The following is an 18,084-nucleotide window of genomic DNA, read 5'->3' on the forward strand; positions in this document are numbered from 1 at the left end:
CTAACCTGTGCATGGGCAAGGAACGACAGTTTATACTGTAGAACAAACAATTATCGTCAGTAGGAGAGAGCTGTTTAAGTAGCTTACTACGCCTAGTTCTATGAGGGGGATAGGGTTGGAAAGATAAGATGGAGTAATTGCAATGAGGGCAGGTGGCTATTCCCGTGTGCGGGATAGCAAGTAGAGTACAGTTATCATTTAGTATAGGGCGCAATGCCTTAATCTGGGCAGGAGACAATACCTGTAAAGGCCTGACTGTGGGAGCATAGCCTTCAGCCCCGTGACCCATCCTGACACGGACGGGCACAGACGAGCTAGTCTTAGGCGTGTCTTCGGCGCGGGTTAGGCGCGGGCGCTGCGCGTCATCGCAGTGCGTATTAGGCATCGTCAGAGTTATGTAGGGTTCGTGCTAGCGATCAGCACCGCCTCCCACACACTAGACCAATCAGTGGCCGGCACCGGGAAACACCCGGAACAAGGTAGCGCCCTGCACCCTCCACAACAAACAAGCCTAAACGCTTGCGGTTGACCGCGGTAGCAGGGGCGGCAAGAATCACCACAGAGAGGTTTGTAGAATGCAAACAAATTAAAAGGGCAACAAAGATTTTTAAAATGCAGAGTGCAGATTTCACATACAGGTTTTAAAAGGTTTGCTTAGTCGCGCTTCGTGCAGTTATTAAATCAATCTCCGCATCGCACTTTCAGCGTCCAAGTCGTGCTATAATCATTAAAAAGTGCGCGTGTCTTCAGCCAGCCTACTAAGCCAGCCTCCTACACTCCTCTTCCTTAGAGGGATGCAGGGAGCAAAAAAGGTGGCCAGTGTGACTGGTTGATCCAGATGGAATGGGGTCACCACTTTTGGAAAGAATGAAGCACAGGTTTGAAGCACCACCATATGCACAAAAGTCATCATGTAGGGTGGCTTGCATGATACAGCCTGCAATGTTATCTTCACCAGAAGTAGCCAGAGGGGACAATTATGTAAAGGCTCGAAGGGAGCACACAAAAGGAATGTGATATCCAAAATAAGGTCCCACTGCACTATGATAAAGAGCATAGGTGGAAACATACTTTCCATGCCCACTCTGGAGCCACAAGAATGACTTGGGCTCGGTCGTTCTTGATCTTTTTCAGAACTCTGGGCGGAAGTGGTATGGGCGGAATGGCATACAGAAGGCCCGAGCTCCACTCAAGACAAAAAGTGTAGCTGAGCAATAGCTGCCTCGTAAAATCCAGCATTCAAAACTGCTGACATTGCGCATTCTCTTCGCAGGCGAACAGATCTAACCAAGGCCCTGCCCACTGCTGAAAAAGACCTTGCGCCATCTCAGACTGGAGAAGTCATTCATGATCAACTAGGCATCGACGGCTGAGTTTGTCTGCGCCAGTGTTCAAAACCTGCCAGGTTGGTCTTTGTGTTTGCTCCCAGATAGTGAGACAAAGGGAGGAAAGCTGTTGGCAGGATGGGCAACTCTGAGTTAACGAGAGGCATAAGTTGTCACCTACCGCACTTGCACATCGCAAAATGCCTGAGCGCATTCATAATGGGTTTGACACCAGACTTCTGTGGCCACAGATAATCTGGAGCCAGGACAAGGAGTAAGGGGATGCCTGATATCTCAGGTGGGTGAAAATCTCAATAAGTATCCTCCACTTAAAATTGGGCACCAGGTATAAATATTGGACTCTTAGATCTTCTCTGCAGTACACTTCTGGACCTGTGGACTTCACCAAGAAGAACAATGCGGTGCTGCTGGAATGACTGCCACTCTGCTAAACTGCTGTTCTGTGGGACTGCTGCTCTGCTGTGCTGACTTGCTGTGCAGCTGTCCTCTTGCCTAGGTGAGCAGGACTGGACACTCATTTCTAAACCCAGGACCCCAGAGTGACTCCAAGGGCTAGTTGACTGGATTCCTGATCAGGAGCCTCAGGAACATACCAGGCTTCCAACTACCTTGAACCAGCACCTGCCCTCCCAAGTGGTGCCACCCCAGGCCTGGGACTGAATGTGTTCTGCCATCCCATCCTTTGATCCAGCAGAACTAACGCATCTCCTGCTCAGGGCATCTCCCGCAGAACCAGCACATCGCCTTTGCTGTTCGACGCATCAGCCTCGGAACCAGCGCATGGCTCTACTGCATGGACTTCCTGGATATAAGGGTTTCGCATTACCATTGCAGCCCATCGAAGCCAACGCATCGCGAAGCAAGGACATCACCTCTCCCAAAGCATCGGCATCTACCTCTGCGCGATGTATCTCCTCACCTGGATCTCGCACCACCTCTACTGTGCAATGCATCCTCGACACATGACTTTGCATCTCTTCGCAACCAGGATTAAGGTAGTGTTCAGCAGGTCTAAATTGGTGCTACATAAATAATTTAAACATTGCCTCTAAGTTAAACCTGACTGCTCTGTACCAAACTACCAGAGGGATGAGCACAGGTTAATTTGGGGTTTGCTTGTAACTTCATCCTGACAAGGATTATGGCTTCTGCTTGAGTAGGGTTTCGGCCCCCTCCACCAGTCATCATAAAATGGGAATACCCACCCAAAAAGCTGCACTTTCTTATATTTCTGATCACATTTTCATACTGTTTTCACAGACTGGATTATACCATTATTTTTATATAATTTCAATATATTTCACTTTGTTAATCAACGGGAATTGTATTCATGATTGATTTCCATAATATCTTTTACAGGCACTACTGTTTATTTAAGTCTAGCAGAAAAACATAGGTTGCTCCATTCTTTGGCTCTTATTCACACCTTCGCCAATTTTATATTTGGAATTACAGTTAGCTGTAAGATTTTTTAGTGTCCTTTAAGCGAAGTGTTACTTTAGAATGCAGTGGCTGCTCCTCCGCTAAGGCAGAGGAGCGTCGCACCACTGCTTTTCATCAGTGTAAAAAAAGGAAAAATAAAATGATAATAATATGATGTTATTATCATTTTATTTTTTCCTGCTGAAGTAGTTTGGGGGTGCAGGGTGGGGAAGCTCTGCTAACAGAGGAGCATGAGGAGGAGTGATGGGCACACTGTAAGTGCGCATGATGGTTTGGTCGGCCGTCTGGGGCCAGTCAAACAGTCATGTGCACTTTGCCTGTTCTCCACCCAGGCTGTATTGCTGCCTGGGTGAAGAAAATGCACAGGCTTCCACTGACTGTCTAAGAGCTGAACCACGGTGCTCAGACCAATCACAACGCTGTGTTGCAGTGTTATGATTGGCTTTGGGGAGCCTGTGTGTTTCCTGCTTCCGTTCCGGCCGGGAGAGACGACAGAGGAGGGAACCGGTTAGGTAAGTGTATTTTATTTTTTGTCTTTCTCTCTCCCACCCCATCTCCTGCTAAGCCACCCCCTATCCGTGCCAGCCGCCGCTGTTAGCATGACAGAAGCTTTTCATTAATGGCGAGGCATTCGTTTGCATAATGCATTTGGAATACATCTCTTTGCCAATACCACTGACTACTCAAGCAAGCATGTAAACCAACAGAAGTACTCTTTAAGAGCACAATATGTAAAGCTTTTTCTAACTTTCTATTCTCTTGCCTTTTTTATGATTCAACTGTAGACCGCTTTAGTGTTCTATTCGAGATCTACTGTTTCCAATACATTACAGATACATAGAGCGGCCTTTGAGTCAGCCCCTGGCTCATGATTGGGTGGCTTTGCTGTATGTTTCACTTATCTGCTCCTAATTTGATAGATTTATTTCCTATTCTTGTGTTTGCCTCACCAAGAGCATTTCAGTATCACAGTTGTTGATGTAATCTTTCAACCTCCTGTCAGCAGCATGTGAGTAATTATTGTGTCTCCCTTTCTAACTCCATGCTCCTCCTTCTCACTATCTTCCTTTCTTTACCGTACTCCTCCATTCCCACTCCCCACCCAGTGACATCTTCTCCTTCAAAATCCTCTAGAGCTTAAACAATCATATTTAAAGATGGCCACCACGGATATGTGCGCTTTTGCTGTGGCCATCCATAACAATGCAATAGATTCTCCCTATTGATGTAACTTAACTAAGCCAAAACATGAAGAAAATGTATGTTACATTATGTTGAAAAATTATAATTTGAAAGTTTGATGATGTGTGCAACATAATCAGTCTTTAATTTTCATTAAATAGCATACATTTTTCTGAGAAGTGTTAGAACAATGGCTATGGGAAATTATCAAAAATGCGTCTCAAACATTTCAACAAAATTGATGCCTAACAAATATTTAATAAAGGAGAGACATAATCCATTCAAAAAGTGTTCCCCCCACTATAACGCCGCCATGAGCTGGATCGAAAACTTCCTCCAAATTGATAATTGATTGCACTGAAACATCAAATGGAGCCTAAGACAAGAAAGACATGAGTTAGTAATATAAAGTTAGACTCACTTTTTCACATTATTATTACTTAATGTGCTGTTCATTAAACCGTAACATCTGATGTGCTAAACAGTTGCACGGATCTGTAATCCCGAAGACATAATGAACAGATTAGCATATGTAAGACTCAGATTCACACCAAAGAACAGTACACTACATTGTAAGGGAAGCTGTTACACAATTCATTTGCGGTCTGCTGAACCACTAATTAATGGAAAATAGTGTATTGTGTTCCACTTGAAGCGCTTTGAATGGCTCCCCTGTTGTGTATGATCTAACGTCTGAGGTCTGCTTGATGACATCTCACTGGAACTGACATACGGCTTGGCTTCCCGAATTCATTTTAAAGTCAATATTGTCTCTTTCCAAGCTATAAATGCAGTCCGCCCCAGGGTTAGTGCGCGAGATGACTGAGGTTCTGATGATCTGTTCTCATGAGCGCAAAGGCAGTACTGATTTCCACTAGATGCGTTTCTGAGGCTGATTTAGAGTTTGGTGGACAGGGTACTCTGTCAGTGTTTCTCCATCGCAGCAGAGTACCCGGTCCGCCAAAGTCAAATTCCACCCAACTGATTCTGAGTCAGGCTAACCGCAAGTTGAATGCCAACAAAATAAAGTTTACTCAGCTGGTGTAAAACTTTCTCTGACAGTCCAATGGAGCAGTAGTCATTGCTGGTATGCCATGCGACTATACAGCTCGTTGGAGTGGATGGTTGAATGGCTTTTCTGTCCCTCACCACCAGACATTCTCCACCAGGAAAAAAGTGAGGGAAGAAATGGGGTTTGAATTTCCCATTCTAGCAGTCACCTGCACCCCACTACTAGGTACTGGATTGTCTTTCTGCCACTTTATGTGGGTAGCTTGGAGGCTTACACTCCAATATTTCTGCCTAAAGGGGGCATAAAGCCCACCAAAAACCTGATGCTTCAGAATGAAATAATATAGAGTACCAGCCTTCCTTGGCATTGGGCTCCACCCCTATATACCATCCAGTTCTATCCCCCCGGGGTAGTTTAATGGGGGTTGCCCCCCTCTCTGCTCACTTGCTATGGGTATGTTTGCAGTATTAAGGTTCTGGGAGGGAGGGGAGGGAGGAGAGGGAGAGGATTGAGAAATTAGAAAGATGTTCTAGTTCTCAGGCCACCGGGGTGGGCACCCTAATTCTATGATAGGCCAGCCCCGCACACAGTTCCTTTTGAAAAAATCATTAGTGTATTGTGGAATTTCTACCCACCCCAATTTGACCTATAGGGGGATGAAAAACTATCTAAGGCCCAGGGAATTTGGGGAGAGGGGGCACCGAATGTCAGAATGGGCTGGTCCCTCGCCCATTCCATTTATATTTTAAAAATATTATCCTATGTGCTTAGTGGGCTTTCTCACCCCAGAGGTGGGTAGATTGGGGTAAACCCCTTAATCTGCCCTACATGGCACAGAAAGGCCACCACATCAACCCCATTTCTTTTTCTAGTCAGTCACCCATCACTATTGTGTCAAGTGGGTGTTTCTGCTAACCTGGGACAGGTAGTTGAGGATGAAGTCCTAATAAATCATGGGCTGCGTCCTTCCAGTATTTTTGTAAAATATGTTCTCCTGTGTCTAATGGGATATATGATCCACTGGAGTAAGCAGATTGTGGATAGATCCCCAAACTACCCCCACCCCCTGGAGCCAGAAAGGCTCTATATATCATAAGTCTCAATGCCCAGAAGTGGTGGGCCCTCACCCATTCATTTTGTTTTAAAATAGCTTCCCTAATGTCTAGTGGGCTTTCTGCACCTGCTGTAAATTCACCCAATCTGCCTACCCTAGGGGGATAGAGAGGATATCTAGGCATGGGGGTACAATGCTGGCCCAAAGCTAGGACGGGTTGGCACCACCTAACTCTTATTTTGACATTTTCTTGGTGTCTAGTGAGGTTTCTGTCCCTGGTGCAGGCAAAACCTCCTGTCTCCTTACTGGGATGAGAGGCGAGCATTAGCATATGCTGGAGTGGGGCCACCCTTGATGTATCGCTTCTCTGGTGGTCCAGTCATATGGATTCCTGCTCCGGGATTGCACTCCTGTGTAGAACACAGAGCAGGAATTCACTAGGGAGAAATAGCAAATGCCATTGGAAAGGGGAGAGTCTCTTCTTTCAAGTGTTAGTGCTCCCATCAAAATCGTTGTTCAGGGGGCTGATCTGTGGCTCAACCCCTGAACAGAGTGAAAGCAGAAGGAGCCTTCCACTGTGATGGCGTCAACAGGCATGGCACGTTGCTAGTCGTTCACAAAAAACGACTAAGACCTGCTGGAGAAGCTGTTCCCCAGCAGTTCAGGGGTGCGGGTAATGGGGGGAGCATAAACTGGAAAGCCTTAGTGCAATGCCATAACGTTCACATTCTCCACAATACAGAGGTAGTGCAGAGGGCATGAACATCATATCCATAGTATGAAAGAGATTATTGGATGGGTGATGTTACTTAATGGCCAATTGAGAAAATTTGGTTTACTTTGGGTGCATTCGGCATTATACTGGTAATAATCTGTCTTTTTCAGAAGTTAACAAAGGACATTGTTTTAAGTTGCCTGGAGCGGGATTTCTACACTTGTTTACTGCTTGTATCCCGTTTTCGCTGTGCCTGGGTTGGTGTTTCCTGTCAGCGCTGCTTTGCGGACCGGCTCCCCTTGACTCGCTGGTGTGAGCGTGAGCTGCAATCTGCACGCTCAGTCAACCGCTCCCAGCTGGAGTCAGAAGGGTTGAGCCCAGTGTAATCAATCTCAGCGCGCTCAGCCCGGGGGACTGCGAGGACCAGAAATCCCAGCTGGGGTCAGCTGGTTCCTCTTCCCCCAGGCGACACGCCCACGGCCACGCCCACCAACGAGGAGGATAAAGATTCGTGACACCCGCTTCGCGGGCGCCACTCACCGTGATAAGGACTCGGAAAGTTGCTGCTCATTTGTGCCTGGAGCGGGATTTCTACACTTGTTTACTGCTTGTATCCCGTTTTCGCTGTGCCTGGGTTGGTGTTTCCTGTCAGCGCTGCTTTGCGGACCGGCTCCCCTTGACTCGCTGGTGTGAGCGTGAGCTGCAATCTGCACGCTCAGTCAACCGCTCCCAGCTGGAGTCAGAAGGGTTGAGCCCAGTGTAATCAATCTCAGCGCGCTCAGCCCGGGGGACTGCGAGGACCAGAAATCCCAGCTGGGGTCAGCTGGTTCCTCTTCCCCCAGGCGACACGCCCACGGCCACGCCCACCAACGAGGAGGATAAAGATTCGTGACACCCGCTTCGCGGGCGCCACTCACCGTGATAAGGACTCGGAAAGTTGCTGCTCATTTGTGCCTGGAGCGGGATTTCTACACTTGTTTACTGCTTGTATCCCGTTTTCGCTGTGCCTGGGTTGGTGTTTCCTGTCAGCGCTGCTTTGCGGACCGGCTCCCCTTGACTCGCTGGTGTGAGCGTGAGCTGCAATCTGCACGCTCAGTCAACCGCTCCCAGCTGGAGTCAGAAGGGTTGAGCCCAGTGTAATCAATCTCAGCGCGCTCAGCCCGGGGGACTGCGAGGACCAGAAATCCCAGCTGGGGTCAGCTGGTTCCTCTTCCCCCAGGCGACACGCCCACGGCCACGCCCACCAACGAGGAGGATAAAGATTCATGACACCCGCTTCGCGGGCGCCACTCACCGTGATAAGGACTCGGAAAGTTGCTGCTCATTTGTGCCTGGAGCGGGATTTCTACACTTGTTTACTGCTTGTATCCCGTTTTCGCTGTGCCTGGGTTGGTGTTTCCTGTCAGCGCTGCTTTGCGGACCGGCTCCCCTTGACTCGCTGGTGTGAGCGTGAGCTGCAATCTGCACGCTCAGTCAACCGCTCCCAGCTGGAGTCAGAAGGGTTGAGCCCAGTGTAATCAATCTCAGCGCGCTCAGCCCGGGGGACTGCGAGGACCAGAAATCCCAGCTGGGGTCAGCTGGTTCCTCTTCCCCCAGGCGACACGCCCACGGCCACGCCCACCAACGAGGAGGATAAAGATTCGTGACACCCGCTTCGCGGGCGCCACTCACCGTGATAAGGACTCGGAAAGTTGCTGCTCATTTGTGCCTGGAGCGGGATTTCTACACTTGTTTACTGCTTGTATCCCGTTTTCGCTGTGCCTGGGTTGGTGTTTCCTGTCAGCGCTGCTTTGCGGACCGGCTCCCCTTGACTCGCTGGTGTGAGCGTGAGCTGCAATCTGCACGCTCAGTCAACCGCTCCCAGCTGGAGTCAGAAGGGTTGAGCCCAGTGTAATCAATCTCAGCGCGCTCAGCCCGGGGGACTGCGAGGACCAGAAATCCCAGCTGGGGTCAGCTGGTTCCTCTTCCCCCAGGCGACACGCCCACGGCCACGCCCACCAACGAAACGTACAAAAACAGAATCACATCCCGCGACGCGGGACGCGCGCGGGACCAAGCGCGGGACTAAGCCCGGACAAAGGGCGGGCCGTCTGTGGCCGTCCGGGGACGACCGCGGACGGGACGGTCTATCCCTCTAACATCTGTATTAGGGATTCCTGATCATTTAAATTGTGAATAGGTCTCGCTACATCATAATCTAGCTGAGACGACCATAATTAACAACGATCACTTGGACCTAATATGAGGGCATTAAAACAATTACGCTCACGTACAATTTACATGAGACGTATGGGTACCGACGCAGCTGTTAGGAAATCAACTGACAAATCAATGAAACCGGGACTATTATCTTATACTCCAGCCATAAATAAATATTTTTCTACTCTTTCCACAAAAAATCATTCACTCGTATTTACATCAGAAGAACAAGATAAGTCAGACCTCATCATGGATAGGGTACAGCATGAAATGTCTCTCTCCTCTGTTCAGAGACATCACGAACAAGACTTCCTAATCACAGAGAACAGTTCGGTAAAAACGCCTTCTCTTGTAGAGTGCCAAACATCGCCCATAGATATGTCTCAAATAAAGTCTATAACACCAACAAAACTACAAGACAATGTGCAAACTTTGGAGTTATCGGTAAATAACAGCATGAAAGGAGAACATGAAAAATCAGAAATATTACTCAGTCAAAATCAGCCATTTACCAGCTCACCAGAAAAATCACCTAAATTCTTCTTCAACTGTGCTAATTCCATTGACTCTAACTTTACAAATCTGAATTTAAAATCTGAAAACAGTGCTCCTCTTTTGTCAAAAGCATTATTTTCACTGCAGGAAATTCTAGAATCAGTACTTACCCATCTCGGACAAATTTTAGCCAATTCTGATGATACACTAGATGTTCAAATAGGAATCCTAAAATTTTTGGTTGAACAAAAAAGGAAAAAAGATCTATCTAAAGTAATTCCCAATGATCATGAATCAGGTAAAACTTCTCTAATAGATGACCGTCATTCTAATGGGATAAAAAACCTAAATCAACTGGAAGTAAGCACTCAAACAACCGATGTGGTAGTAATTGAGACCAAAACTAAAGAAATAAAAAACAAGAAACAACATCCTATTACCTACTCACTCAAAAAATTGTTTAAAGAAGAACCGGAAGCTACCAGCGAAAAAGATATTAAGAACTATCCCATCTTCTCTAGTAAAGAAATTAACAACAATTCAGACCGTATAACTTGGGATACACAACTAGTGTCATCAGGAGTTATTACTGATCAGGAGCCTAGTCAGATAGAAAAGACTGGAAAAAGTAAGGAGCGGGAAAAAGCAAAGGGAAAGAAAAGGAGAAGAAAGTCTCTGAGAAGAATACAGAAGAAAAAAGGGAATAAACTTAAATTTCAAAAATCCATACCATCAAGTTTTGAGAGTTCTCAATTAATTAATAATACAACTCAAGCAATAATTCCACTGGCAAACACATTGAACCCAAAAGCAGAAGAATATCGGCCGATGACAGAATATCGATCACCTGTGCATCAGTCTATGGTCATAAATAACTTGGACGAATTGCAATCTCAACATTGGGAAAAAGTCTCATCAAAACTTATCATAATAGAAGAACTGTTTCCAACAGACAAAATGCCTCTTAATCGCAGTAGAATAATTAACCTTTTGCAAGAAATTTCATCTTTGAACTCTCTCACAAGTAAAGAAATCGACCTGGTACTTTTTCCAAAGAAAGACAACAATAAATTAGCACAGGTATCCTTTTTTTCTCCAGTTCTTCCTAGAATAATCATTAGAGAGAAGGAAATTCTCCACAGAAATGGCTACGATGTATATTCAGTACCCGACTTCAAAACCAACGTACAAATTAATTGCATAACCGGACAAATCCAGAGAAGAAATGATGACCATGGTTTCAAAAGGGGAGAAGGTGTATTAAATAACAACAGAAAGGACACACTCCAAATACAAGTAAAGCATGGAGAGAGGTCAGTTTGGTCTCGGGAACCAAAAATAAGTGACACCGAGAACCCTATAACATCCTGGGCATGGCTATCAGAGACTCTAAATAGCAAAAAATTGGACAAACCGCAACAGCATCAGGTTTAGCAAAGGACTGTCGTTATTAACTTGGAATCTGGCAGGGAAATCTGTTAAAAAAATGAAAATTGCAATTAAGGATACCCCAGACATTATAGCCTTGCAGGAAACATGGTCGACTGATCCCTTCAAACAAAAAGGGTATTATGTTCATGAAACACCGGCAAAAAAATCAAAAAGAGGACATGCCAAGGGAGGTCTGGCCTTTTTACTAAAAGAAGAATACTCCTGGTCACAAGTAATAATAAATACTAACACTGATAATCTGCAATGTATAAGGATATCGCTTAAACCTCAATCATCAGCCATGAAAGAAAAAATACTACTCTTTAATATTTATGTGCCTCCCAATAGTAATTATGACTCGCTGTTTGACCATCTGATGGAGATTATTTTGCATATTATTGAAGACCATCTCCACATACCATATATCATCATGGGAGATCTAAATGCTAAAATTTCAAATAGTGAACTCAAGAAATGGGCACTCTTATTTAAAGAGGAATCGTTGGAAACATCTCTCCCAGAGTTACCGAAAGGAGTCAAATCAGATAAGAGAGGACGCTCACTTTTATCAATTCTTCCGATAATAAATGGGACAATCTTAAATGGTAATACCAACGGAGATAGACCGGCATCTTACACGAGACGGGGAAATGGATGTCCCTCTATCCTCGATTATTTTATATGTGGGACTGGAGAGAAAGACCAATTTACCCAACTCTCGATTCAATTTAACGAGGAAAGCGACCATGCACTATTATATTTAACAACTAACTGGAATGTCCCGATCTCCTTTCAGAACCAGTCAATATTTTATAAACCAAATACGGAAGTTAGCGCAAAAAAGCGCTGTTTATACTGGAGCATTGAAAATCTAGACCATTTGAGCACTCTACTTTTTCATACTCAATTATTGACTACTACCTATTCAGATGATCCTATAGAGAATTTTGAACTTATCATCGACAAGCTTAAGCTTGCCTTACAAAATAAACTACAAACAGATACACAGTTAAAAAGAAAATGTAACAGTAAAAACAAAAATTGGAATCAACCAAATATAAAACAACTTAACAGGCTGATCCGAGCCCAGTATTTGAATTTCTCGCCTGAAATAAAAACGGAAATCAATAGACTAAAGAACCAAATACGGAGAGAAAAAACCAAGCAGAAAAAAATGAAACAGGACGCTAACTGGATAGATATCCAACTGGCAGCCAAGCAAAAAAATCAACGCAAATACTGGTCCTTGATTGCGAAATTTACTGGAACCAAAAAAAAGCTAGAAGCAACTCCAGTCTCAGAGGAAGATTGGGATACATACCTCAGTGAGCTGTACAGACCAAATCAGTTTAATAAGGAAGGAGAGGCAGAAGAACGATTAATGGAAACAAATGATTTTAAGATCAATAAAACTTCGTCAGTATCTATCGCTATGAATATAAGAACAGCAAGAAGCACGGGTGCTTCTGGCCCTGATCAAATCCCTATCAAAATCTACCAACTTGATCGGAAAAAGTGGGGTCTGGTGCTTTCACCGCTTTTTAATTATATATTCGACACCGGCAAAATGCCAAATTCCTGGAAGGGAAGCATAATTATCCCGATTTATAAGAAAGGGGAAAAATCTATACCAGGAAATTACAGGCAAATAGCACTTATGGACGCGGCTGGGAAGATATTTGCAGCAGAAATTCTGGACAGATTGAAAGATTGGGCATTTACAAACGGACATATCCCGATGTTTCAGTCTGGATTTCGCCCGAATCACTCTGTTACAGATAATATAGCGATCTTCCAGACAATTTTAGATAAATACACATTGGGGAAAAAACAACCTATTTATACAGCGTTCATTGACTATTCGACGGCCTTTGACCGAGTCGATAGACCGACACTGTGGTCAAAATTAAGAAGGATGGGCATTTCAGAATCACTACTACAACTCATAGTGAACTTACACAGCAATACCTGGTGTCGGGTTCAAATGGGGCGCGATAAGGGCCTGACGAAGAAAATATTGACATTTAATGGCCTGAAGCAAGGGTGTCTTTTGGCTCCAATTTTATTTTCCTTGTATATAAGTGATTTACCTGCCGAACTTCAACTAGGATTATGCACTCCTCCAAAGATTGCCACTGAGTGCATACATACACTGATGTATGCGGATGATATTGTCCTCTTTGACCTCACTCCGTTTGGACTCCAGAATCTCCTAGATATCTTACATAATTACTCGAGGAAAAATTATCTTATCCCAAACACAAATAAAACCAAAGTGGTTGTATTTTCAAAAAAGAAGAAATGTGTAAGATACGAATGGAAGCTAGGAGGGGAGAAATTAGAGCAGGTAAAGGAGTATACATATCTTGGGAGAATTTTTTCATACAATATGAATAACACCAAACAAATAGAACATCTTAAAAAGAAGGCGGACCTGCATGCTGGGGCCCTGTCACGTTTATACTCAGCCGCTGGGAACAGACACTTCTTTGCATTATTACAAGTCTATAAAGCGAAGATTCCACCACTTATGTCATATGCCTCGGAATATATCCTTACAAAACAATGGGTATATATGGACCAACAAGAAGGCAAAATATTAAAAAAATTAATGAAAGTTTCCACATCTACACCGGTACAGGCATTGAGAATAGAATGTTCCATCACGAGTGCATACGCCACATCGATAACAAGCATCATCAGGTGGGCTTATAATTTACTGCATTCAAAAGAAGGAACTTTGAGAAACTTGTTAAAAGCTGAGACATTTAAAAAGGATTCTGCCCACCTTACCTTTTCTATAAACATGAAAGAGGCATTTCAGCTTGCGAAAATTAGTCTGGAAATTTTGTCAACCTGGACGCCGGCACAACTAAAACTTTTTTTAAAAAACTTCTCGCCCAAACTGAGCTATGAGCTTGACCATAATCATTGTAAAAAACTATCTGTCTACAGGACTTATGCAGACTCTCAGGAATACAAACAAAAACAGGTGTACTTAGGATACACTTTGGCACATGGTGCAAGGCGAGCGATCTTGATGCTGCGTCTAGGTATACTTCCAGTATTAACTTTTAGTTCTTCCTGGAGTCCCGATAGAGCTGTGGTATGCACCCTTTGTCAAGGGGGCATACAGGATTTGGTACACCTTCTTTTTATTTGTCCAAATGAGAAAATTGTAAATGCAAGGTTAACATGTATAGAACCCATCTTCCGGTCTTGTAGGATTGCTAACACTAAGGATTTCTTAACACTATGTAAAAATCCACCCAATGAATATGTCTGTTATAGAATTTTTAAGTTTCTGAAAATTTCATTGGAAATGTATTAATTGTATGAAAAATTAATTGTATTTTTTATATTTTATCAAAATTTGTGGTCCTCAATAGAGTACCGTAACAAATAAAAACTTTTTTGACTTTTGACTTTTGACTTTTAAGTTGAGCAGCTGGGCTGCCAGACATTTGGAAAGGAGAGACCCTGCCTCTTCCAGCCAGGAAGCAACCTGCCCTTCCATCAAACTGAGAGTTCACTATCGTGTCAATGAGTAACTTTCCCTAAAAGAGCTTACGATGGCAAGACTCATAGACATCAAAAAACAAAAACATTTAGCAATACAAATGACACAAATATACAATTCCTATAGACAAATTGTCACATTAAAAGTGATTGACAAAGGTTGTATGTATTTTATACACTTTGTCACCCTGAACCTGGCAATCCCTTTCAGTTGGATCGTGTCTTGCAGCTTCTACTCCAAGGTTGGGTAGAGATGCACAGTTATGCTGGCAATATTTGCAGTTGATCAATATAGAGTTGCATCTCTAAATTAGTTGTTATTTAGGACAAAACAATAACATTGCACAGAAACTGTGCAAAGTCATATTTTTTCACGCAGTGGTGCAGAATGGATTTCAGTCAGGTGAGATGAGTAGTAGTAACAGTTATGCTTGGAGTAGGCAAGGAATTAAAAAAACCATGTATTCTGATTATTGTATCCTTTGTAGTCCACCCTGAGGTAAAGCAAAAGAGTAAAACCTGCAACCCCATTTCAGGAATAGCGTTAGAGTGCATTATGTAGATGATAATGGACACACCAATGTGTTGTGCTCAGGGTTTGAACAATGATGGAGTTAAGTGAAAGGCCATTTGGACTGTGTTCCATTGCACCTATATATTTATGCCTGACTGAAATTGGGTTATTAATTTAGGAGGGAGTATGATTACCAATTTAATAATCACAATCTGGTTAGGTCCCAACCCAGTTCTAAATACATCTCTGTTCACCCCATGATGGCAATGGCACAAGGAGCAGGCAATTCCGTAGAGAAATGTGAATTAAAATTCAATCAGCATTGGACAAATATAAAAAAAAATTAAAACGATAAAGAGTTGCCTAAATGTTCAAAATTTGATAAGGGTAATCATAGCTAAATATGTTTGACATTTTAACAGCAAAAAGGACAATGAAAACAAAAAGCACCACTCAGTTACTGCTCATTGTTGACTGAGATCGAGGAGCAATTTCAGGCTCTCTGCAATGGGACAGAGATCAGGTAGGTCAATTGGTTCACAGTTGTCGTAACTTTGACCTTCTGACTTAGTTCATTTTCGGGAGTTCGAAATCCTCCAGCTGGGTGGAAAAAAACTAAAGCTAATGAGGAAGGAACCCTCTAAATCAAACACATTATTTTTGAATTCCTGCTGACGCATTCAAGTTTGGTACCAAAATATCCAAGCAAGATAACTGAAGTGGCTTTGCTTCTGGGGTAGATATGACTTCTCGCCAGTCCACGATATTACAAATGTACGCAGTCACTTTTTTGTTGTTGACAGAATTCTCCAGTAGGGCAAGGCTGGGACTTTCAGGCAGGCTTTTTTCATCAGGTGTTTTCTCCTGGGTCCACAAGTGTTCTAAGGAGGTGGTGGTTGCGTTCCACTCTTATCCTGGGTCCTAACCAGTGATAGGAGAATTCCGTACACCCAATCCTAGCTACTTTTAAAAGAATTCCCATCTTCCTTTCACAACTAACCACAAACCTTCCCATAATTCCTCCACAACAATAGCCATAACTTTCTTATCGACACAGGAGCCTTGCCAGTTACCCCACCTTCCACCACTCCACTGTGGAGATTAGGCTCCCTCCCCTCTGCTATTGATAGGGATAGAACTGCTTTAGCCTCTAGATGGAGTCACAGACAACACGTCTGAAGTGGCTACGGGAATCAATAGTTACAGTTTCTGAAAGCCCAATTTGGAAATTACACTTCAAAACGAAAAACTGTGAATGCTGCCTTTCTATTGCCAGCTGTTCCTGTTCCCCTCCCAGATGGTCAATCCTGGTAAGTGACCATTGTAAAACAACTACTGGCCTGCTGCTGCTAGAGGACAAGCCTTTCCCTCCTAAGAGGAGGACCACTAACAGTCAGAGAGGGATTTGCAGTTGGTCTCTGGAACAGGACTATGAGGCAAATCGGTTTTAAACTACTTGACTCTTAGGCAGCAAAAATGACACTTTTATAAAATTACTTTCCCGCTACTTAAACTGTTTCAGAAATCTGCTTTTGCAATTGAATGAGAATTTTAAAATGAAGCAGAAAATAACTTGAACGGTCACTCTATCCTTTAACCAGGCCAAGATAAAATAAAATGAAATATTCATATTAGGCTTGTTCAGGGAAAATGTAAATTTTCCTATACAGTGACTTATAGGTTTAGGCAACTATTCAATGTGGGTGTTTACTTTTCTTCATCTCGAACATGTCCTACTTCTCTACAAGAAAAACCATGCCATGTGCGCTTAGGAGGCACAATGTAAGGAGTGACTTTGCTAATTTTTTTTATTATATTTGTCAACATGACTGAGGGACTTTTCCTTGCAATGTGCCACTACAGTACTTTTAAACTTGAAGCGCGGCCGGCACTTACTTGTGCTCCCTGGAGCCATACATTTGTAGCATATATGTGGATGATGTAAAAACACACAGCATACATTTGAGATTTAGATTCCATTTGAACTAACAGCAGTTAGGTAATATTGCAAATATGTTTTCTCATACACAGGCAAAGTATAAATAATGTGCTTGACTTTAAAATTATGACTGTTATATAGCATGTTAACAGTGTTAGCATTGATTGTGAAACTCTGTGCATGTTTAGTGTAAATGCCTTCAATTACTATTAAAATATGACTTTGAAATGTTTATTTCTTTAGTTTGCTTTAATTAAGCTATATGTCTCTCGGCTGAAACATCCTTTAACGCACAACCTTCACCATGCAGGCTTTACCATGCTTTTGATCATATCCCTGTCATTATTCGGGTTGACGATAGAGTGCTGTCAGTGAGAAGGTTGGAATCCCGATATATAATCAATTTCAGCATTAAGAATTGGCTGTACATCTAGGTCAATGGGTACAATAAATTTGTATAAATACTGTACCTTTTAGCTTTTCCGCGTACCCCCCCTTTTACCACTGTTTTTAATAATGTATTTCTTTTCCCCCAAAGGCTCTAATGGGAATGACTGTGGAGTTAATAGGCGACTACTTAAGGTAAGCACGACTCTTCTTGTTTACATTCTCCTATTTTGAGTTTGAACTCCTCAACTTAATTGAGGTTCACATGAATGAATTTATTTTGTGAACTTGGACAAATGACATTGTAAAACAGCCCGCTATGCTTACTCTAATAACCAATGTTTACAAAGTTAGTTATTACTCATTTGTATTAAGAGAAATATATTTGATTGTCAGACTTTTCTCCCTAGTTCTTATAGTCTTTAATTTTGCGGTGCTTTAGTACTCAAACCCCAATTGTTTATTGGTTTTTAATATCTTGGGAAGGCTTAGAGCTGTCCAAAAACTCAATTGGGCTTAATTTTTTTTGCACAATGTGAACTCATGGGCATCAATTATTATGATTTTGACTGCATTTACACTTTGAAACCGTTTTTATTTATTTTGTCACAATTGTGTCTTTTGCTATCCATGTCTGAGGCACAAATGGGCTGTCACATCTATTTTGGAACACACATATGTGATTTAGCAGTTTGTGATCGTATGAATTTCATGTGACTTTATCTTATGAGTATACAAGCACAGTATTTGGAAACCGTATAACTTAAAACTTTCACTGTATTACATGATAAGCAACAGCCCACTCGGGAGCTCTTCATCCGGTTATCAAGATGTACATTTTTCCATCG

General features: G+C 43.1%; 1 protein-coding gene across 2 annotated transcripts in view; it reads right to left on the minus strand.

The window, feature by feature from the left end:
- Window positions 1-4,096: 4,096 nt before the first annotated feature.
- The window catches only part of CFAP54 (cilia and flagella associated protein 54), a 2,603,731-nt gene continuing 2,589,743 nt past the window's right edge, over window positions 4,097-18,084 (minus strand). For both annotated transcript variants that reach the window (XM_078677994.1, XM_078677988.1), the window contains one exon: window positions 4,097-4,347. In XM_078677994.1, the coding sequence (XP_078534120.1) occupies window positions 4,228-4,347 (120 nt within the window). In that variant the 3' untranslated portion in view covers window positions 4,097-4,227. The remainder of the gene's footprint in view (window positions 4,348-18,084) is intronic.

This window comes from Lissotriton helveticus, chromosome 1_1, assembly GCF_964261635.1.
Source record: "Lissotriton helveticus chromosome 1_1, aLisHel1.1, whole genome shotgun sequence".
Lineage (NCBI taxonomy): Eukaryota > Metazoa > Chordata > Amphibia > Caudata > Salamandridae > Lissotriton > Lissotriton helveticus.